Here is a 23440-nt window from a genome sequence, read left to right as displayed (position 1 = left end):
TCTCTCTTCCTTTCTATGTGTTAGTTCCCTGAAAACTGGTAGTTAGATCTACACTTGAGTTCAAGCATTTTTTATTGGAAAATTTCATATGCAGATACATATTTCTAATGGCACCACTCCAAGAGGCTCATAATTTCTAGTTGCCTCACTCTGATAGATGCTCACATGCACTAGGTCCTGATGTTGCCAACCTCCTACATGCGTTATGTACTCCCTCTCTACCTTTCATTCATTGTTGTAGCATCCATTGATACCCTTTGCCTAGATCCGTTTTTTCATGAAGATGTTGCAAAATGGTGCTTTCCTGTTTCCACCACTCTTTCTGGATTTAAATCCTGAAAATTTTCAGTTAAAAAGAAAATTCCTTTAACTGTAATTACATGAAATATGTCTCATAGAAAGAAAAAGCATATATATTGATGATTATTTTCCTTTCTCAGGGCTCAGAATGGTGAGTTGGTTCTCTAGCAATTGTCACAGTGACAAATTAGATGTTGTCTATTAGCATGTAGAATATCTGACTTTTCATGCATTTAATTTGTTCCAATTGATTGGATGTTATGCTAAAATAGCCCCACTTTTGGCCTTTTTATGTGGATTTCCTTTTTTTTTTTTTTAATGTGGATTTCTAAACTTTCTGTCCAGTCCCCTCTGGTCTTTGATGTCTTTCAACTTTCTGGTTCTTCAAGATTCCTAAGATTATTTTGTGCATTTCTTTACCCATTTCTGAAATCCGTCATCTCTTTAAGAATCCATGGGTCCTCTGGTGGGAAATGCATTTAGAAATTACAAGTTAGACCTCAGGATAGCTACTTTTATCGAGTTATCTTTGCTTCTAGGCTTTTCAGTGGTCAGAGCTAGGGAGTCAGATATTCTTTAAAAAATAAAAAAATGCAAAATTTGATTGGTACAGACGTATGCTTTCAATAGAAGTTTTAAGATAGCAGGGTTTTACTTAAGATTTTTTATTTTCTGTGTGAACCTCTTTTCTCTAACCACTGTAAGCTTTACTTTAGAACAATATAGCATTTATTACTGACTTGCTTTAACCTGTAACGTACATATGATACTGTCACAATAACAGAAGCTATATCAGCAACAATAAGTTGTTGAATATAGTTTCAGATTTTTTGCTTTTGTTTTGAATGAGGGGGGTATATTTATTTGTCTTTGTCTTTAGAAGACACTCTAGTCTGAATGTTGAGTCATAAAGCTGAAATTTAAAGCCACTGAAGTAATGGTTTGTTATGTGCAACTAATAATCAACTTGATACAATTAGGTATATTAGTCTTTGTTCTCAATTTGACAGATGTGATTATCTATTTTTTGATTCTGTAACACATTTCCATTGCATATCAAAGTATAAAACAAGAAAGATCTCACTTTCCTGTCCCTCACCCATAAATTATATTTTAGTTGTTTTTGGCTATTCTACTGTTTCTAAATGAAAATAGACATATATGTGTATATAGAAGCAACAAACTATAAGAACTTTTTTGGATCTTCTTTTAAAAAATAAATACAAAGTACACCCTGAACATCTCACCCACTCCACTCCTTATTCCATCCACACTTTACCCAGTTGTTAGGATGCTCTGTGCCTTATTCCACACACCCCTGTGGATGGTCACTTCTGGTATCTTGCTGATATTTTGTTTTTGAAAACAATGTTCAGTAGACAGCTTGTGCAGATGGTTTTTTATATTCTTGGCAGTGTGTATGTTGGGATTGATCCCTAGAAGGAGAATTGCTGAGTTAAATGGTGTATGTATGTGTCATTTCTTAGATATTCCTTCTGTTGGTACTGAACCACAAAAATTGAATTTAAACAATGTGTAAAAGTGACAGTTAAGACACAACATCCCATCTATCCACACCTGGTGAGCACGCCAGGTTCCCATTGTTGTATCCAAGGGACAGATCGGGATAGATCTCATTCTGAAATAGGCGCTAGGAGTCCTGCAAGCAACCATAAAACATTATTATCTTTACTTTGGCTGAAGTAAGAATTTAACAGGTAGCCCTGTTCATCTTAGGCTTCCCTGATAGCTCAGTTGGTAAAGAATCTGCCTGCAATGCTGGAGACCCTTGTTTGATTCCTAGGTCAGGAAGATCCTCTGGAGAAGGGATAGGCTACCCACCTCAGTATTCTTGGGCTTCCCTTGTGGCTCAGCTGGTGAAGAATCCACCTGCAGTGTGGGAAACTTGGGTTGGGAAGATCCCCTGGAGAAGGGGAAGGCTACCCACTCCAGTATTCTGGCCTGGAGAAGTCCATGGGGTTGTAAAGAGTCGGACATGACTGAACGACTTTCGCTGTTCATCTCAGGCTGAAAAGGAGCTCTGAGTGGTTTTCTTTGTCTTCTTTGACTGATAAGACATTTCAAAATTATTTCTTTATATGTTTGGTTGGGCAGAAAAATTTTTCATGGCATGGGCCCTACTAAGAAATTATGTCAGAGATATATCCATTTATCTTCAGCAAATGGATAGTACTAAATTCATTGGTTTATATGTCCCTGGTGACTTTCTTTATAAATAGAAAGAAAACTAATACGTTTAATATGGATTCAATCACTTTACACCAACCAACCTGAATTAAACTCCTCTCTGTCCCCACTGCACTCTCACCTCTAGGCCAGAAATAAAAACCTATATAGACTGAAGGCTGAATCCAGCACTCTGTTGTGGAGATTTTACTCTCATTATTTTTTTCTGAAAAAAGAAAAAAATGTTGCTAACATTAAAATCAGGAGATTGTACACAAGTATCCAGACTCCTGACTTCTCTTGAAAACTTGGCCTACTGGCCCGCTTTCCAGCATGGTTGGAGTGGAGGAGAGGCTGCCCTCAGTGGTAACGCTTGTGTTGCCCAGTGTTTAGCATAGCCACCTAGTCCTTGAATTCATTTTCTTGCCTCCTGGGCCATGAATTTGTGAGAACTGCCCTAGACTGCTAGCTTGCTGAAGATAAGGACCACTTGTGTCTTGATCCTCTCTGACTCTTGCTAGCATCTAACCCAGACACCAACACACAAGGTTTTCTGTATAAGCTTGTTCGATTACATAAAGTATCTTGTGGATGCATGACGTTTATTCCAATATTGAAACCGTGCAATCAAAATACTGCGCTAGTCTAGCTCTTTGATGCAGACTTGCATCACAGGTGTCCCTAATCTGTGCCATCTCTCTCACTACCTAAAGTGACTCATATGTCCCTGGGCTGCCCCTAAAGTCTTTTTGATGGCTTTTCCTTCTTGCAATCTCCTGTCCAACTGAGGACATCAATGCACATCTCATGAAGTGGCTAGGAAGACCACGTGAGATCACAAATATCTAGCCTGGCCCCTAGTGTTCACTTTTATCACGTTAACAACAGTATTTTGTCTCTAGGTTGGCAAATTTTTCCACACTCTCAGATAATCCATGCACTTCAGTTTGGTTTTCTAGCCAAGCCTCAAGGAAGAGATTACAGTAGACTCTTTGTAGTCTGAGAATTTGCAAAGTCCACTCCCCAAGGACACTGATTGAGGTAAAGATTTTATCGAGAGGTTTCTATTTTTATAAAATCTAATAATGGCCTAAAGGGAACAATTAAGGTAGTTCTGAACATATATAACTAGAAGGGCCTGATCACCGCTGCAGACTAGAACCCGATCTTCTGCGAGCACTTGGCGCCAGGAAAGAAGCATGAAGTGGCTTGTGCTCCTCTGGCTGGTGGCCCTCTCAGAGTGCATAGTCATGTAAGTACAGGGACTGTAAGCGGAATCAACTTCCTTTTTTTTTTTTTTTCTTATTTTCCTCATATTCTTCCACCTGTCAGGGTTAGAAGGGAATATAATCACTCCATGATGGTCTTAAAGTTCAACTCTCACTTATTGGTAAGTACTTTGACATGGGAAATGTGGGTTCCAAGGGTCTTGAGGTAGATCTTCAGGGTTCTATAACTCTGGGGCTGCGGTCATGATCTATGTGAAAATGGAACACTTTACAATTGTTCAGTGCACATCCTATGCAAATGTACGTGTGGTCTTGTTGAGTAGCATTTTCTACATTTTATTCTAGGTGTCCTCTCTGTTCTCTCTCTACTTCTGTGTGTATGTGTCCACGTCTGCATCTCTATATCTCTCTCATTTATCTCTTCATCTATTTATTTCTCCATCTCTTTGATGTCTCTGTTCATGTAGATCTCTCTCTGTTTTTTCTCTAATTTGTTCCCCTCTCCTGGATTCTTCTCTCACCCCTCTCTTTTGCTTCAACTCTGAAGAACGATTAGGAAGGCTACATCTAAACTGTTTTTACCTCGAACAAGCAGTGTGATCACAGTCACTTCACAAACTCACTGCATTTCAAATTTCTCCCCTGTAAAGAGAGGATGAGATTCCCCCTTCTTCCTCCCTCCATGAGCTTCTTTGAGAAAGATATAGTGGGGTGGCAACAGCAACGGTAATGGCTGTCTTTGTTGAGACTCCCTATATATCTGGTACATTATACCCGTAATGTTATTTAACAGCCAAAGCATTCTATATGGGGGGTGGTGGGAATTATCCCTTCTACCTTTTTACCGATAGGGAAACTGAGACTCCAAATGTTCATATGGCTGACCCAAGATAACACAACAGAATCTGTATTCAAACCTATGTCTTTGCCCTGTGTTTGCACAGCATTCTGATAATAGATGGCACTCAAAAAAAAAAAAAAAAAAAGCTTGGAAAATACACAGTGCTATTAAAAGGCCAGGTATGACTGTTATACTATAACACAGACAGTTGACTGCGGTCCTTCTCTGTTTCCTTTTCCTTATGCTTGGTGAAAGAATGCCTCTAACTAAAACGAAGACAATGCGAGAAATCCTGAGGGAAAAAAACTTGCTGAACAATTTCCTGGAGGAACAAGCCAATAGAATGTCCGATGATTCTGCTAGTGACCCCAAATTATCTACTCACCCCTTGAGGAACACCCTGGATGTGAGTGGGTTGGGAGGTTGGTGCTCCATAGTGCCCCTTTGTGCTCTGGCCTAGCAGTGGGGCTCATCTAGAGGTGCCAGGTGGGATATCGGATCTGGGGCTCCTGCAGGAGGCAGAAACAGTGGGGAACAGGGACCCCATTCCCAGAGGAGAAGACATTCTCATCCTTAACTCTCGGTCTGTGGTGACTGGGCCCAGCAATGACCAGGTGGCAGGTAAACATCTATTTTTGTGCCAAAGATGTGGCACTAGTTTGAGGGAGATTGTTCTTTCTGAACTAAGTGAGCCACTCAGTTACAGGTGAAGTGGTAAGCCATCTCTAATAATAAAGCCAACTGGAAATCAAGTGTGAATCCCCAGGTAGAGGAATTCAACTTCCAGAGATCCAAGAATCACAGCAGCAAAAATTTACTGAAACCCTAAGGCACTTGATGCCATAAGAATTTAACACTATAGTTATTATTGATTTGAAAAAGGTCTCATCTGTTATTCAAGAATGGCCAAGCTACCCTGAGAAATATGCAAAGAGTAAATACATGTTTAGTGAAAGGGCCAATTGTGTGGTGTTGATCAAACATGGTCTGAGTTTAGAAGGAGTGGCTGGGGTTAATTAAGGAGTACCTCCTGGAAAAGGAGGCGCTCAGGCTGGGTTTGAAGAGGAGACTAGAGAGCTTCTCAGATGAGGTCACCGGACTTCCTTGGGGGTTCAGTGATTATGACTCTGGGCTTTGAATACAGGAGGTACTGCTTCAATGCCTGGTCATAGAGTTAAAATCCTGCATACCACATAGCACAGGAAAAAATATTAAATGCAGGAACTCTGTGAGCAAAGGTTGTGAACTGAATGGTGGTTGGAAAGTGATTTCAAGAGACATGTGACACCCAGAGGGAGGCAGCAGTCTGGGAATCGAGGGGAGCCATACCTGCACTAATCCACTTCTTCCTGGTCCCTCTAGATGGCCTATGTGGGTAACATCACCATTGGAACACCCCCTAAGGAGTTCCGGGTTGTCTTTGACACAGGCTCATCTGACTTGTGGGTGCCCTCCATCAAGTGCATCAGTCTTGCCTGTCGTGAGTACCGCCTTCCCCATCTTGACTCATCCCCTCCACCCTCTGACCTGACTGACACTCATCTCTCGTGTCTGCAGATACACACATTACCTTCGACCATCACAAATCTTCCACCTTCCGGCTTACACGCAGGCCCTTCCACATCCTCTACGGATCTGGGATGATGAACGGAGTTCTTGCCTATGACACTGTTCGGGTAACATGGAAACAGAAGCTGAATCAGATCTGCACTAACCAACCCCCTCCTGGTCCCCATAGATGGCCTATGTTAGGTCAGAACTGGCTATGGAGTGACCACTGCTTACACAACAGATGCAGGACCATCTGGCAGGGCCTGTCCTTCCCTAACTCCCTTTGTGACTAGCCGCCTTACCTGCAGAATCCTGTTCCTGGGGAGATAGGGACCCTGCTGACACACAAACTCCAAGAGTGGCTAAACCAAAGAGTGGCTTGGGGTGTGGACTTGCAGCTCCTTTGCCCATGAGCAGCTCAAGGTTCATTTTGTTGGGAACAGGGACAGGGAAAAAAGCACCCACTTTTATATTCTCAGACTGTGCTGGGTACTTTCATAGTAATAACTTGTTTAATCCTGCAACAACCCCACACAGAAGTTACTATGATTAGTTACATGATACACATGAGGGAACTGAGGTGTAAAGAGCAAGGGCCTTGTCACAGTCACACATCTGGGAAGTGGTAGCTGGGCTGGCTTGTCAGGACTCAAGCAGGTGGGGTTATTTGAGCAAGAATAAAACTGATTGGGGGAGCCTGGGGGCAGCCCAGGGCTTCAGATACCCAGGCAGCAAAAGCAGGGGCCCACACATATGGGAGGGACTTGATAAATGGGTTTTCACTCTAGGGGGCCACTGAAAGTCTAGTAAAATCAATGGCCTCCCTCCCCAAAGTGCCTGAGGATTTTCCCTGTCTCTCTATTTCTCTCTCTCTCTCACACACACACCCCTAAATGTGTGTTTCCCAGGTAGCATATTCATAAGAACTCTGCCAGTGACATTGTAAAATGGGCTCCTGCCTTCCTTGGCAAGCGCAGAATCCATAATACATTGCAATAAATTCAGTCCATTTCTGTCATCAGATCATAGTGATGCCGAAGAGAGGACTACCCTGCTCTCTACTCATTTTGTCCTCAAGGGGGCACCATTGGGTCCAGTCCTGACTTGGTTTTCCCACCTGTACAGAAGGCATGAGGCCTATTTGACTCAGATGGTGTTTGCAGAAATAGTTGGTGTTGGTTAAAATTCACGTCCGCACACCAATGGAACCCGAATTCCTGTCCCAGCTTGTTTTAACCATCTGGAGTCTACCTAGGGCACAGCCAGGACTCAGTTCTTCTCTGAGGTTCTAATGGCATCTGAACCCCCCTAGACCAGTCCCACTTCCAGTCCTTTGTGTGTGAACACTCTTCTCTCCCACAGATCGGGAACCTTGTCAGCACTGACCAGCCATTTGGCCTAAGCCTGCAACAATTCGGATTTGATAATGCACCCTTTGATGGCATCCTGGGCTTGTCCTACCCCAGCCTCGCTATCCCAGGAACCATCCCCGTCTTTGACAAGCTGAAGCAACAAGGTGCCATTTCTGAGCCTATCTTTGCCTTCTACTTGAGCACGTAAGTCTGAGCTGGACAAGCCCTCTTTCCAAATTAGCTGTGAGATGCTTTCAGTTGGATGAATATTATAGAACACTTGTTACAGAAGTATCCTGAAAGACTGTGTAGCCCAGGATAACTATGGCCCCAGGGCTTCACCTGGCTTCACCAGTGGCTTTTGTAAATGAAATTTTATAGGAACACAACCTAGCTCATGGGCTCAAGGGCAGTGGCTTGGTCTTGGGGGTGAGGGGAGTGGGAGAGCAATGGAAGGTGTCAGGATAAAAGTTGGAGGAAAAAGTAACACAGTTTGCTGACGAGTTTGCAATGGAAGGAAAGAGAGCGATGGTGGAAGTCTTTCCTTCCTCACTAACATTTCACCGGGACCAACTACATAACTTTCAGGAGACAGTGCAAAATGGAAGTGTGGGACACCTTATCCAGCAAGTCTTAGGAATTTCCAGACAGAGATAACAGAGGTGGGGGGCCCTGCTAAATGTGGGGCCCCATGGACAGCACAGGTCACAGGCAGGTGAAACCAACCCTGGGTGACTGAAGACACATCCCTAGCACTCTCAGGCCTTGATTTTTCTGAAAAAAATTACAGGCTGGACAAGGGGGAAGCCCAAACCCTTCAGCACACTGTCCTCTGAGGGTATTCAGGTTGCAGGAGGTACAGGGCCTCTTGAGAAGCCTGGGTGGGTGGAACCTGGCCAAGTGACTCAGCTTCTAACCTGCTCTGTGCCACTCTAGCCAGTGACTAATCTTGGTTGGGTTCTCAATCCCTCAATTTCTGCATCTGTAAAATGGGGACCCTATTAGGGCCTTGTTGGGTGGACAAGCACAGCCCTCAGACTGCCCAGCATAACAGTCCTCCAAGGAGTCCCCCTCTTTTATTCTCTCGACAGCCACAAGGAGAATGGCAGTGTGTTGATGTTAGGTGGGGTGGACCACTCCTACCACAAGGGAAAGCTCAACTGGATACCAGTGTCTCAAACCAAAAGCTGGCTAATAACTGTGGACCGGTAAGCCTCTTCCTCTGAATGCCACCCCAAGTGATGCTCCCACATCTATACATAGACATATGCAGGCACACAAACGCATGCACAGACACATGGTCACACACAGAGATATGCTCCACCCATAAAGCCACACATATAAGCACACACACAGACACACATAAACACACATGCAGGCACACATATAAACACACTTAGGCAGACAGATACACACAAGCACACAGACAGACACACAGAGCCACATAAACACACACACAAACAAACACACAAACACATAGATACACAAATCACCCATGGGTTCATAATCATCCCAGGCCTTCTGACCAGGGCTCTGACCAGGGTCCTTCACAGGGTCCAGAGAGGTCTGTGCAGCTGGGGGAGGGCTGCACCCACTGCCCTGTGATGTGGGAAGCATGGTTAGAGGACCCTACAGTGTGGTGAACAGAGGATCAGGGAGAATTTCCCCAGCCTGAACAGAGTTGTGATAAGATGACAAACTGTCCAGGTTAAGGAGAGTTATGACCAACCTAGACAGCATATTACAAAGCAAAGACAGTACTTTGCCAACAAAGGTCCATCTAGTCAAGGGTATGGTTTTTCCAGTAGTCATGTATGGATGTGAGAGTTGGACTATAAAGAAAGCTGAAGGCCAAAGAATTGATGCTTTTGAACTGTGGTGTTGGAGAAGACTCTTGAAAGTCCCTTGGACTGCAAAGAGATCCAAACAGTCCATCCTCTTCAGTCCACCCAGGAGATCAGTCCTAGGTGTTCATTGGAAGGACTAATGTTGAAGCTGAAACTCCAATACTTTGGCCACCTGATGGGAAGGGCTGACTCATTTGAAAAGACCCTGATGCTGGGAAAGATTGAGGGCAGGAGGAGAAGGAGATGATAGAGGATGAGATGGTTGGATGGCATCACCAACCCAATGGACAGGAGTTTGGGTAGGCTCCAGGAGTTGGTGATGGATAAAGAGGCCTGGTGTGCTGCAGTTCATAGGGTCGCAAAGAGTTGGACACGACTGAGCGACTGAACTGAACTGAACCCAGGACTGAGGAAGGTCTCAGTACATATAAATGTCAGTTTAAAAACAGAAAGTTCTGAACAAATGGGAAAATCTGGTCCCCTTAGGGAGAAGCTACTCAGCTACGTAGAGAGGTTGGCTGCTGTCTTGAGACCTGAAAGCAACTCATAAAAAGAGACACTCCACGTAACCATAGCTACCCACCCCCCGACCTCCATCCTGAGCACACAGTGGAGTAGGCTTTGTGATTGACAGAATCAGGAAGGTAGGATCCAGGAGTGGCCTGATAACTAACATAGTAATTGATGGGAATCTCTGTGATACCCTCAGACAAATTTGCCCTGTCCTTTGGAGATTCCGTGGGCTATCAGGTATCATATGGCCAGGGCCTCAGCTGGGTGAATGAGCAGTAATGGGAGACACCCTCTCCCAGGGCAGCTTGTCTCCCACTATGAGAATCTGCTGCCCCAGGGAACCTCCATCTTCACTGTATGTTTGACTCATTATCATTGAGACACTGGATATAGCTCTTTGGATGTTCTTCATTTATTATTTTCACATTCATTCATTCATTCATTCATTGTTCATCCACTGTGTGTCAGGCACTTTAGCAAGGCAATGAGAATAAAACTTGCCCTCACATCTAAGAATGACTCACACACATAGTGAATTGTCATTTTGGTACATGCTAGACATGAGGAAGGGTGTACAGAGAATGACCAAGACAGGAGTTTGATATACACTGGGGGAAAGACTTCACTGAAACCATGACAGTTAAGCTGGAATTTAAAAGACAAGGAGAAATTAGCTAGTCAAAGGGGAGTGGGGTCTTCTAGGAAGGAAGACTAGCTTGTGTCATGGTCCGGAGGTAGGAAAGAGCTTATTCAAGTACTGCATTTTATTTTATTTTTTTACATTTTATTTATTTATTTATTGTTTATACTTTATATTATTGAATTGGTTTTTCCATACATCAACATGAATCCACCACGGGTGTACACGTGTTCCCCATCCTGAACACCCCTCCCACCTCCCTCCCCATACCATACCTCTAGGTCATCCCAGTGCACCATTCCCGAGCATCCTGTATCTTGCATAAAACCTGGACTGGCGATTCATTTCTTATATGATATTATACATGTTTCAATGCCATTCTCCCAAATCATCCCACCCTCACTCTCTCCCACAGAGTCCAGAAGACTTCTATACATCTGTGTCTCTTTTGCTGTCTCGCATACAAGGTTATCATTACCATCTTTCTAAATTCCATATATATGCGTTAGTATATTGTATTGGTGTTTTTCTTTCTGGTTTACTTCACTCTGTATAATAGGCTCCAGTTTCATCCTCCTCATTAGAACTGATTCAAATGTATTCTTTTTAATGGCTGAGTCATACTCCATTGTGTATATGTACCAAAGCTTTATTATCCATTCATCTGCTGATGGACATCTAGGTTGCTTCCATGTCCTGGCTATTATAAACAGTGTTGTGATGAACATTGGGGTATACGTGTTTCTTTCAATTCTGGTTTCCTCAGTGTGTATGCCCAGCAGTGGGATTGCTGGGTCATAAGGCAGTTCTATTTCCAGATTTTGAGGAATCTCCACACTGTTTTCCATAGTGGCTGTACTAGTTTGCATTCCCACCAATAGTGTAAGAGGGTTCCCATTTCTCTGCACCCTCTCCAGCATTTATTGCTTGTAAACTTTTGGATAGCAGGCATTCTGACTGGCATGAAATGGTACCTAATTGTGGTTTTGATTTGCATTTCTCTGATAATGAGTGATGTTGAGCATCTTTTCATGTGTTTGTTAGCCATCTGTATGTCTTCTTTGGAGGAATATCTGTTTAGTTCTTTGGCCCATTTTTTGATTGAGTCATTTATTTTTCTGGAGTTGAGCTGCAGGAGTTGCTTTTTATTTTTGAGATTAGTTGTTTGTCAGTTGCTTCATTTGTTATTATTTTCTGCCAATTTGAAGGCTGCATTTTCACCTTGCTTATAGTTTCCTTTGTTGTGCAGAAGCTTTCAGTTTTAATTAGGCCCATTTGTTTTCTTTTTGCTTTTATTTCCAATATTCTGGGAGGTGGGTCATAGAGGATCCTGTTCTGATTTATGTCAAAGAGTGTTTTGCCTATGTTCTCCTCTAGGAGTTTTATAGTTTCTGGTTGTACATTTAGGTTTTTTATCCATTTTGAGTTTATTTTTGTGTATGGTGTTAGAAAGTGTTCTAGTTTCATTCTTTTACTTGTGGTTGACCAGTTTTCCCAGCACCACTTGTTAAAGTTAGTCTTTTCTCCATTGTATATTCTTGCCTCCTTTGTCAAAGATAAGGTGCCCATAGGTGTGTGGATTTATCTCTGGGCTTTCTATTTCATTCCATTGATTTATATTTCTGTATACTGTCTTGATGACTGTGGCTTTGTAGTAGAGCCTGAAGTCAGGCAGGTTGATTCCTCCAGTTCCATTCTTCTTTCTCAAGATTGCTTTGGCTATTCGAGGTTTTTTGTATTTCCATACAAATTCTGAAATAATTTGTTCTAGTTCTGTGAAAAATACTGTTGGTAGCTTGATAAGGATTGCATTGAATCTATAGATTGTTTTGGGTAGTATACTCATTTTCACTATATTGATTCTTCCGATCCATGAGCATGGTATATTTCTCCATCTATCAGTGTCCTCTTTGATTTCGTTCACCAGTGTTTTATAGTTTTCTATATGTAGGTCTTTAGTTTCTTTAGGTAGATATATTCCTAAGTATTTCATTCTTTTCATTGCAATGGTGAATGTAATTGTTTCCTTAATTTCTCTTTCTATTTTCTCATTATTAGTGTATAGGAAAGCAAAGGATTTATGTGGGTTGATTTTATATCCTGCAACTTTACCATATTCATTGATTAGCTCTAGTAATTTTCTGGTGGGATCTCTAGAGTTTTCTATGTAGAGGATCATGTCATCTGCAAACAGTGAGTTTTACTTCTTCTTTTCCAATTTGGATTCCTTTTATTTCTTTTTCTACTCTGATTGCTGTGGCCAAAACTTCCAGAATTATGTTGAATAGTAGTGGTGAAAGTGGGCACCCTTGTCTTGTTCCTGACTTTATGGGAAATTCTTTCATTTTTTCACCACTGAGGATAATGTTTGCTGTGGGTTTGTCATATATAACTTTTATTTTGTTGAGGTATGTTCCTTCTATTCCTGCTTTCTGGAGGTTTTTTTTTTTTTTAATCACAAAAGGATGTTGAATTTTGTCAAAGGCTTCTGCATCTATTGAGATAATCAATGGTTTTTATTTTCAGTTTGCTAATGCAGTGTATAACATTGAACAATTTGTGGATATTGAAGAATACTTGCATCCCTGGGATAAAGCCCACTTGGTCATGGTGTATGATCTTTTTAATGTGTTATTGGGTTCTGATTACTAGAATTTTGTTAAGGATTTTTGCATCTATGTTCATCAGTGATATTGGCCTGTAGTTTTCTTTTTTTGTGGCATCTTTGTCAGGTGTTGGTATTAGGGTGATGTGGCCTCATAGAATGAGTTTGGAAGTTTACCTTTTTCTGTAATTTTCTGGAAGAGTTTGAGTAGGATAGGTGTTAACTCTTCTCTAAATTTTTTGTAGAATTCAGCTGCAAAGCCATCTGGACCTGGGCTTTTGTTTGCTGGAAGATTTCTGATTACAGTTTCAATTTCTGTGCTTGTGATGGGTGTGTTAAGATTTTCTATTTCTTCCTGGTTCAGTTTTGGAAAGTTGTACTTTTCTAAGAATTTGTCCATTTCTTCCAGTTGTCCATTTTATTGGCATATAATTGCTGATAGTAGTCTCTTATGATCCTTTGTATTTCTGTGTTGTCTGTTGTGATCTCCCCATTTTCATTTCTAATGTTATTGATGTGATTTTTCTCCCTTTGTTTCTTGATGAGTCTGGCTAATGGTTTGTCAATTTTATTTGTCCTTTCAAAGAACCAGCTTTTGGTTTTGTTGATTTTTGCTATGGTGTATTTTGTTTTATTTTGCATTTATTTCTGCCGAATTTTGAAGATTTCTTTCCTTCTACTAATCCTGGGGTTCTTCATTTCTTCCTTTTCTAGTTGCTTTAGATGTAAGGTGAGGTTATTTATTTGACTGTTTTCTTGTTTCTTGAGGTATGCCTGTATTGCTATGAACCTTCCCCTTAGCATGGCTTTTATAGTGTCTCACAGGTTTGGGGTTTTTGTGACTTTATTTTCATTCATTTCTATGCATATTTTGATTTCTTTTTTGATTTCTTCTGTGATTTGTTGGTTATTCATCAGCATGTTTTTCAGCCTCCATATGTTGGAATTTTTAATAGTTTTTCTCCTGTAATTGAGATCTAATCTTACTGCATTGTGGTCAGGAAAGATGCTTGGAATGATTTCTTTCTTTTTTTTTTAATTTACCAAGGGTAGATTTATGGCCCAGGATGTGATCTATCCTGGCGATGGTCCCGTGTGTACTTGAGATAAAGGTGAAATTCATTGTTTTGGGGTGAAATGCCCTATAGATACCAATTAATGTGTGTTTCCTTGTTAATTTTCTGTTTAGTTGATCTATCCATAGGTGGGAGTGGGATATTAAAGTCTTCCACTATTATTGTGTTATTGTTAATTTCCCCTTTCAGACTTGTTAGCATTCGTCTTACGTATTGTGGTGCTCCTCTGTTGGGTGCATATATATTTATATTTGTTATATCTTCTTCTTGGATTGATCCTTTTATCATTATGTAGTGCCCCTCTTTGTCTCTTTTCACAGCCTGTTTTAAAGTCTAGTTAATCTGCTATGAGTATTGCTACTCCTGCTTTCTTTTGGTCTCTATTTGCATGGAAAATATTTTTACAGTCCTTCACTTTCAGTCTGTATGTGTCCCTTGTTTTGAGTTGGGTATCTTGTAGACAACATATATAGGGGTCTTGTTTTTGTATCTAGTCAGCCAGTCTTTGTCTTTTGGTTGGGGCATTCAACCGATTTACGTTTAAGGTAATTATTGATAAGTATGACCCCGTTGCCATTTACTTTATTGTTTTGGGTTCAAGTTTATACACCCTTTCTGTGTTTCCTGTCTAGAGAAGATCCTTTAGCATTTGTTGGAGAGCTGGTTTGGTGGTGCTGAATTCTCTCAGCTTTTGCTTGTCTGTAAAGCTTTTGATTTCTCCTTCATATTTGAATGAGATCCTTGCTGGGTACAGTAATCTGCACTGTAGGTTATTTTCTTTCATCTCTTTAAGTATGTCTTGCCATTCCCTCCTGGCCTGAAGAGTTTCTATTGAAAGATCAGCTGTTATCCTTATGGGAATCGTCTTGTGTGTTATTTGTTGTTTTCCCCTTGCTGCTTCTAATATTTGTTCTTTGTGTTTGATCTTTGTTAATTTGATTAATATGTGTCTTGGGGTGTTTTTCCTTGGGTTTATCCTGCTTAGGACTCTCTGAGTTTCTTGGATGTGGGTGATTATTTCCTTCCCCATTTTAGGGAAGTTTTCAACTATTATTTCCTCAAGTGTTTTCTCATGGTCTTTTTTTTTGTCTTCTTCTTCTGGGACTCCTCTGATTCGAATGTTGTGGTGTTTAACATTGTCCCAGACATCTCTGAGGTTGTCCTCATTTCTTTTATTTTGTTTTTCTTTTTTCCCTGCTGTTTCATTTATTTCTACCATTCTCTCTTCTACCTCACTTATCCTATCTTCTGCCTCTGTTATTCTACTGTTGGTTCCCTCCAGATGTTTTGATCTCATTTATTGCATTATTCATTATATATTGACTCTTTTTTATTTCTTCTAGGTCCTTGTTGAACCTTTCCTTCATCTTCTCAATCCTTGTCTCCAGGCTATTTATCTGTACCTCCATTTTGTTTTCAAGATTTTGGATCATTTTCACTATCATTATTCAGAATTCTTCCCTATGTCTTCCTCTTTTGTTTGGTTTGGTGGGCATTTATCCTGTTCCTTTACCTGCTGGGTATTCCTCTGTCTCTTCATCTTGTTTATATTGCTGTTTTTGAGGTGGCCTTTCTGTATTTTGGCAGTTTGTGGAGTTCTCTTTATTGTGGAGTTTCCTTGCTGTGGGTGGGGTTGTACAGGTGGTTTGTCAAGGTTTCCTGGTTAGGGTAGCTTGTGTCGGTGTTCTGGTGGGTGGAGCTGGATTTCTTCCATCTGGAGTGCAATGAAGTGTCTAGTAATGAGTTATGAGATGTCATTGGGTTTGGAGTGACTTTGGGTAGCCTGCATATTGAAGCTCAGGGCTGTGTTCCTGTGTTGGTGGAGAATTTTTGTGGTATGTCTTGCTCTGGAACTTGTTGGCCCTTGGCTGATGCTTGGTTTCAGTGTAGGTATGGAGGCGTTTGTTGAGCTCCTGTCGATTAATATTCCCTGGAGTCAGTTCTCTGGTGTTCTGAGGATTTGCACTTAAGCCTCCTGCTTCTGGTTTTCAGTATTATTTTTACAGTAGCCTCAAGACTTCTCCATGTATACAGCACCGTTGATAAAACATATAGGTTAAAGATGAAAAGTTTCTCCACACTGAGGGACACCCAGAGAGGTTCACAGAGTTACATGGAGAAGAGAAGAGGGAGGGTGGAATTAGAGGTGACCCAAATGAGATGAGGTGGAATCAAAAGAGGAGAGAGCAATCTAGCCAGTAATCACTTACTTACGTGCACTCCACAGTCTGGACTGCTCAGAGATGCTCATGGGGTTATACAGAGAAGAGAAGAGGGAGAAAGGAGATAGAGGTGGCCAGGTGGAAAAAGGGGGGAATCAAAAGAAGAGAGACAGATACAGCCAATAGTCAGTTCCCTAAGTGTTTTCCACAGCCTGGAACACACAAAGAGATTCACAGAGTTGGGTAGAGAAGAGAAGGAGGAGGGAGGAAATAGAGGCGACCTGGTGGAGAAAAAGGTGAGTCCAAAGGGGGAAAGAGCAATCAAGCCAGTAATCTTGCTCCCAAGTAAAAATGGGTACTGAAGTTTGGGTTCTTAAAGGTACAAAATTGATAACAAGTACCAAAAAGCAAAGATTAAATATCTAGAGTAGAGGTTGGATTTTCAAAAATACAATATTAAAGAAAAAAATAAAGTCACAAAAATTATAAAATATATATATATGAAGTTTGCTTTAAAAAATAGGGTCTCTCTCTCTCTTTTTTTTTTGCAAAGTAATGGTAAGTTATAAAAATGAAAATTAAAGGAGTAATAGAGGACTTAAAAATTAAAAAAAATTAAAAAAATAAAGAATGATAGTAAAAATAGTAAAAATATATCTAGGACTTTTTCTGATGTTGTTGTGGGCAGGTTGGGGTCAGTTCATTTTCAGATAGTTCCTTGATCTGGCTTATATTTCTGAAGATCTATAGGCCCCTTCCTATGTAGTTGGTACTAACTACAGGGTTTCAATCTATTGCACCTGTCACTTCCAAGGAGGTTCCTTCTGTTTTAGCTTCTTCTGTTTGCTGGTCTCTCCAGTGTCTAATTTCTGCCCTGACACAAGGGGGCGGTGGTGGACACTTGCTTAGGCTCACTTGTTCGGGCTCACTTGTTCAGTCGTGCTGTGGGGAGGGAAGGACGCTGCCAACAGATAACACTGACATGTGCTTGCAGTGACTTGACCACACTGGGTTTGCTTCCGCTCACGGTGTGTGTGCTTTCCTTGTCAACACTGCTTAGGCTCTAGGTTGCTCTGCTGGGAACTGTCTGAGGCAGGCCCTGAGTTGCATGCACTTCACAGGTCTAAGCTGCTCAGGTTCAGGTGCTCGGGTCATCCTCAGACGTGCAGACTTGGTTGGGCCTGTGTTTTGTGCCATTCTCAGGTCCGAGCAGCTCAGGTGACCAGGTGTTTGGCAAGCGTGGTCGCTGTGACTTAGCGCCTCCCCCGTCCCTGCCGCTCAGTTTTCTGGGTGTACAACCGGTGCACCTTCTCAGACGGATGTTGACCATGCAGAATCCCAAGAAGTCTTAGTTAACAATGAAGCCTGCTTGCGGTTTGGTAGCTGATGCCTCTCTGGGGCCGCAATTGCCCCCTTACAGCTCTGGCTGCCTGTCACCGGAGGGGGATTGTCTGCAGCCGGCAAGCTCTGTTCAGTCCTTTGTTCTGTTAGTGGGCCTGATGGTGTCTTAGGTTAGGGCTTTTCGCATAGCTCTAGTCAGTCCTTTGTTCTGTGAGCGGACCTGGAGGTGTCTTAGGTTAGGGCTTTTCGCGTGGTAGCTATCCCACAGTCTGGTTTGCTACCCCAAGTTAGTTCCCTCAGATTGCCCTCAGGGCATTCAGGCCTGGCTGTTACTCTAAGCAATGCAGCCTGCGCCTCCCTGCCCAGACCCCACTTGCTAGTGGCAGATGCAGACGTCTGCACTGCTTCTCTGCTGGGGGAGTTACTGTTGGGCACATAATCTGTGAGTTTGATTTATTTATTTATTTTCCCTCCCAGTTATGTTGCCCTCTGTGGTTCTGAGGCTTGCCACAGACTCGGCAGTGAGAGTGTTTCCTGGTGTTTGGAAACTTTTCTCTTTTTTAAGACTTCCTTCCCAGGACAGAGCTCCATCCCTACCTCTTTTGTCTCTCTTTTTGTCTTTTATATTTTCTCCTACCTCCTTTTGAAGGCAATGGGCTGCTTTTCTGGGTGCATGATGTCCTCTGCCAGCATTCAGAAGTTGTTCTGTGGAATTTGCTCAGTGTTCAGATGTTCTTTTGATGAATTTGTGGGGGAGAAAGTGATCTCCCTGTCCTATTCCTCTGCCATCTTAGGACTGCCTCTCAAGTACTGCATTTAAGGATATCAAAGAAGGTGACATGATGAGAGCAAAGAAAAACAGAGTCAGGCAAGAGCTGAAGGACTGTTGTGGAGGGGGCAGCTGTGAGGGAGACTTTTGAGCAATCTTGATACCCACTTTGTCCCACTGTTTCTCAGCATCTCCATGAATGGGAAAGTGATTGGCTGTGAACATGGCTGCGAGGCTCTTGTCGATACTGGGACATCACTGATCCATGGCCCAGCAGGACCGGTCACCAACATCCAGAAGTTCATCCACGCCATGCGCTATGGTTCTGAGGTGAAGGGTCATGACACAGGTCTCTCCCGGTTCCCCCAAACAACAAGGATCTCCTGGGCCAACCTCTCTCCCCTTTCCCCCAACAGTACATAGTTTTATGTCCTGTCATCAGTATCCTGCCTCCTGTCATCTTCACCATCAACGATATCGATTACTCAGTTCCTGCTGAAGCTTACATCCAAAAGGTGAGGGGCCAATCCTGAGAGCTGCTTCTCAATTCTGGGACTCCCAGATAGTGTTAGTGGTAAAGAACCTGCCTGCCAATGCAGGAGATGTAAGAGACACGGGTTTGATCCCTGGATCAGGAGATCCCCTAGGGAAGGACATGGCAATTGACTCCAGTAGTCGTGCCTGGAGAATCCCATGGATAGAGGAGCCTGACAAGCTGCAGTCTATAGGGCTGCACAGAGTCAGACACAACTGAAGTGACTTAGCACACACACAGGCAAGAACCCTTGGGTTGCTGCTGGGAGGAGGGGTCCCTCTGCAGGCCAAGTCACACCATTGCAGAAGCTGCTGAGCTCCTTTGGCTGGGCCAGTGCCTCCCACAAAACCAACCACTTGAGAGTAAAGGGCAGTCTGGGACATCCACCATCCAGAAATAAATGTTGAGACACCACTACATGCTGGCATGGCGGGAGTCACAAGGAGAAGGGAACACTAAGGGCCTCAGTCCTCACAGAGCTTCAGTTCAACCAGAGCCCTCAGGTGCATGAACATGGAAAGTCAGCTGTAGCAATCCCTGAAATAGACCATGTGACAAGCGGGGTTGGGAGTGTACTGTCCCACCATAGTGATTAGCAGTCTCCCATCCCATCTCAAAAATGTCCAGATTGGGTGATAAATAGCATGATTACCTTAATACTTGGCTGCAACTTCCCCTTGCTAAGCCTCAGTGCTCTCTCTCTGAATTGGGGTACCAGTCCCCTCTGTGGGGAGGTTGGATGCTAAGGTGAATAAAGGGTGCACAGTGACTGCATAGCCCCAGTATAGGGTGGAGGCTTCCTATCAGCTCCCTGTGGGAGTTCAGAGCAGGCTGATGGGCTCAAAGAAGGCTTTGAGGAAGAGGGAATTTCAGTAATTCTAAAACGCAGCCTCTTGGAGGAATGAGGAGATGCTTGGGTTGAGGCAAATCTATACTGGATTCCATGCAAATGGTACCCCAGTAGCTATGCAAAGGTGTGCTGGGAACAGATCAGGAGTGATGAGGGCCACAGACTATGGCAGAGCCAGGGTAAGTCATTGACCCAGTCTGAAGTCTTCAGGGATGGTGACTGTGGGTCCTGGAAGGCTGCCTAGAGGGCCTGAGAGCAGTCTTAAAGAATGCATTGTGGGCACTGCTATTAATCTATTTAAAATAGATAGCTAACAAGGACCTACTCTGTAGCACAGGGAACTCTGCTCAATGCTATGTGGCAGTCTGGATGGGAAGAGAGTTTGGGGGAGAATGGATATGTGTATATATATGACTGAGTCCCTTAACTGTCTACCTAAAACTCACAATATTGTTAACCAGCTATACTTCAATACAAAATTGACAGTTTTTTTTTTAAAAACAAAAAAACAAAAAACAGGTTGGGGAAAAGTGGGAAAAAGAAAAGGCATTCTGTGCAGAGAAAGCAGTGAACAGTGGACTGAAAGAAACAGAGACTGAGGGGGAACTGTGACCATTCTTGCTTATTTAAAAAAAAATATTTATTTTAGTGTAGCTGATCTTCAGTGTTGCCTTAAGTTCTCCTATACAGCACAGTGACTCCGTTACACAAAAACAAGTATATATACTCTTTTTCTTAATCTTTTCCCTTACAGTATATTGCTGGATATTGAATATAGTTCCCTGTGCTATATAGTATGACTATGCTATTTATTCATCCTGTATATATTAGTTTCACTTGATAATCCCAACTCCCAATCCTCGCCTCCCCAACACCCTTCCTCATAGCAACCACATGTCTTGGCCCTTTAACTTTTTGCATGCACTCTCACATCCCCAGCTTCTAAGGAAACCACTTGATACTTATCAAAAGAAGGAAATAAAACCAAGACGTATGCCAGGTCTGGATATTGAGGAGGGTTGCAGACAAGGGCTCAAGCTAACTGGTATATATTTCTGTCTCCTTCAGATTTCCAATAGCTTATGCCTTAGCACCTTTCAGGGGGAAGCCACAGACAAATGGATCCTGGGTGACGTCTTCCTGAGGCTGTATTTCTCAGTTTATGACCGAGGAAATAACAGGATTGGCTTGGCTCCTGCTGTGTAAATGCTTGGACTTGTTCGGGAATCAGTCAGGCCAGTCCTAATACACACTTGCTCATACTTAGGGCACTCCTGCCCAGGATGCTGGTAAACTGTGTTGGTGCTCTGCAAGTCATGTTCTCACTAAAGAATAAAATGTTTCACTCTTAATAGTTCTAAAACAAATGGATGCCTCTGTTTATCTGGGAGGTACATAATGATCGGGGAGAATCTAGGACCAATTCTGAATCACAAGTGAGAGAAGCCTAACTCCAAATGGCTTCCAGGAAAGGGAGAACTTATTGGAAGAATTCTGGGGATCCAGGACACAGGAACTAGAGCAGATTCAAAGATCTCAGTGACTGGACCCAAGAAATCAGAAGTCATCAGTTCTCTCTTTCTCATCCTCGCTCTTTCTCTTTTCCCTTCTTTGATTGTCTTAGTCTGACAGCTTTCTTTCTTAAGTCTTCTACACCTAGTGAAGGAATCCAAAGCTACCTGCCATAGGGTTTTATATCCTGAAGGCATCTAACCAGGAAGGAAGAAGCTTAGAGCTATCAAGGTTCAAGGGAGTGCTCTGAATGGCCCACCTCAGATCACAAGTCCAGCCCTGGACCAACTATCCTGGTAGAGCCATGGGGTCCTATGACTGGCTTTACAAGGTCACATGGCCCTGTTCCTGTAGCAAACATGATTGTCAGTTTCTTAAAAAAAACACATGACTGGAGCTGGAGAGAGGGAGCCCCAAAGATAGTGACTGGTGGATGGTTTAGTCCATGAAAGAGTTTATGATGGCACCACCAACTCCACAACCTCCTCATTCAGAGGGATTATAAGGAGTAATGAAAATAAACTCTATTTGTCCCATCTCAGATGAACTTTGTCAGTGGATTTCTGCTCCAGGGAGTTCTGGGTGAGGTCCTTTATACTGGGCTGGTTCCCTTATGTCCATCTCCCACCCCAATCCAGTCACCAGCTCTCTGCCACACATGCCTGCTGGGTCATTTCCAGTCCCACTTGGCAAGTGACAGCCCCTGTGGATGCCTGATCCATTTCCGTCCTCCAGGGCTCAGCACAGCCCTTTCTTGGCCTCCAGTGCTGGTGGGGAGGTTGACATTCATGTAACGGGGGACCCAGGATACATAGAGTCTTCAGCCTTTCTGAGCTTCCTCCAGTGGAAGAACCGCAAAACATTTGGTTGGAGCTGCCATGGTTAGGCACTTTTGGAGTGGAAGCATCAGTTCTTTTCACCTGGATACCCTTGGTAGAGGCCAAAGCTGGGACAGCCGGGGTCAGAGGTTGATTTCCTTTCAGATTGACTGGTTTGATCTCCTTGAGGTATAAGGGGACTCTCAAGAATCTTCTCAAGCACTGCAATTTGAAAGCATCAATTCTTTGGCACTCATCCTTCTTTATGGTCCAAATCTCACATTTGTACATGACTACTGGAAAAACCATAGTTTTGATACTACAAACCTCTGTCAGCAGAGTGATTCTCTGCTTTTTCATACACTGTTCAGGTATGTCATAGTTTTTCTTCCATCCGGGGAGCAAGTGTCTTTTAATTTCGTGGCTGCAGTCAAAGTCCATATTGACTTTGGAGCCCAAGAAAATAAAATCTGCCACTGTTTCCACTTGCCTCCCATCTATCTGCCATGAAGTGATGGGACTGGATGTCATGATCTTAGTTTTTTGAATGTTGAGTTTTAAGCCAGCTTTTTCACTCTCCTCTTTCACCCTCATCAAGAGGCTCTTTAGTTACTTTTCCTTTCCTACCATAATGGTGGTAACACCTTCATATCTGTGGTTGTTGATATTTCTTCCAGCAGTATTGATTCCAGCTTGAGATTTATCCAGCCCAGCATTTCAAATGATGTATCCTACACATAAGTTAAATAGCCAGAGTGCTTGTCATGCTCCTTTCCCAATTTGAATCATTCAACTGTCCCATGTCTGGTTCTAACCGTCACTTTCTGGCCTGCATACAGATTTATCAGGAGACAGATACAGTAATCTCGTACTTGCATTTATTTAAGAATATCCCATAGTTTGTTTTGGTCCACACAGTGAAAGGCTTTAGCATAGTCAGTGAAGCAGATGTAGATGTTTTTCTGGAAATCCCTTGCTGTCTGTATGATCCAATGAATGCTGGCAATTTGATCTCTGGTTCCTCTGCCTTTTCTAAATCCAGCTTGTACATCTGAAATTTCTCAGTTCATGCACTGTTGAAGCTTAGCTTGAAGGATTTTGAGCATTACCTTGCCAGCATGTGAGATGAACACAATTGTATGGTAGTTAGAACATTCTTTGGAATTGCCTCTTTTTTGGATTGGAATGAAAACTGACCTTTTCCTGTCCCGTGACCACTGCTGAGTTTTCCAAATTTGCTGACATATTGAAAACAGCATTTTCACAGCATCATCTCTTAGGATTTTAAACAACTCAGCTGGAATTCTATCAC

General features: G+C 42.6%; 1 protein-coding gene across 1 annotated transcript; it reads left to right on the top strand.

Moving 5' to 3' along the window:
- The first annotated feature begins 3671 nt into the window (after window positions 1-3671).
- Window positions 3672-21038, top strand: LOC120874524 (pregnancy-associated glycoprotein 2-like). The gene is made up of 9 exons (XM_040255946.1): window positions 3672-3739; window positions 4813-4963; window positions 5920-6037; window positions 6115-6233; window positions 7471-7664; window positions 8552-8668; window positions 18602-18743; window positions 18830-18928; window positions 20867-21038. Exons 1-9 carry the CDS (start codon window positions 3687-3689, stop codon window positions 21002-21004), a joined length of 1131 nt encoding a protein of 376 aa, XP_040111880.1. The 5' UTR covers window positions 3672-3686; the 3' UTR covers window positions 21005-21038.
- Window positions 21039-23440: the final 2402 nt, after the last annotated feature.

This window comes from Oryx dammah, unplaced genomic scaffold (assembly GCF_014754425.2).
Source record: "Oryx dammah isolate SB20612 unplaced genomic scaffold, SCBI_Odam_1.1 HiC_scaffold_15, whole genome shotgun sequence".
Lineage (NCBI taxonomy): Eukaryota > Metazoa > Chordata > Mammalia > Artiodactyla > Bovidae > Oryx > Oryx dammah.
Note: the sequence above shows the minus strand (reverse complement) of the source record. Positions and strands in the feature narration are given on the sequence as shown.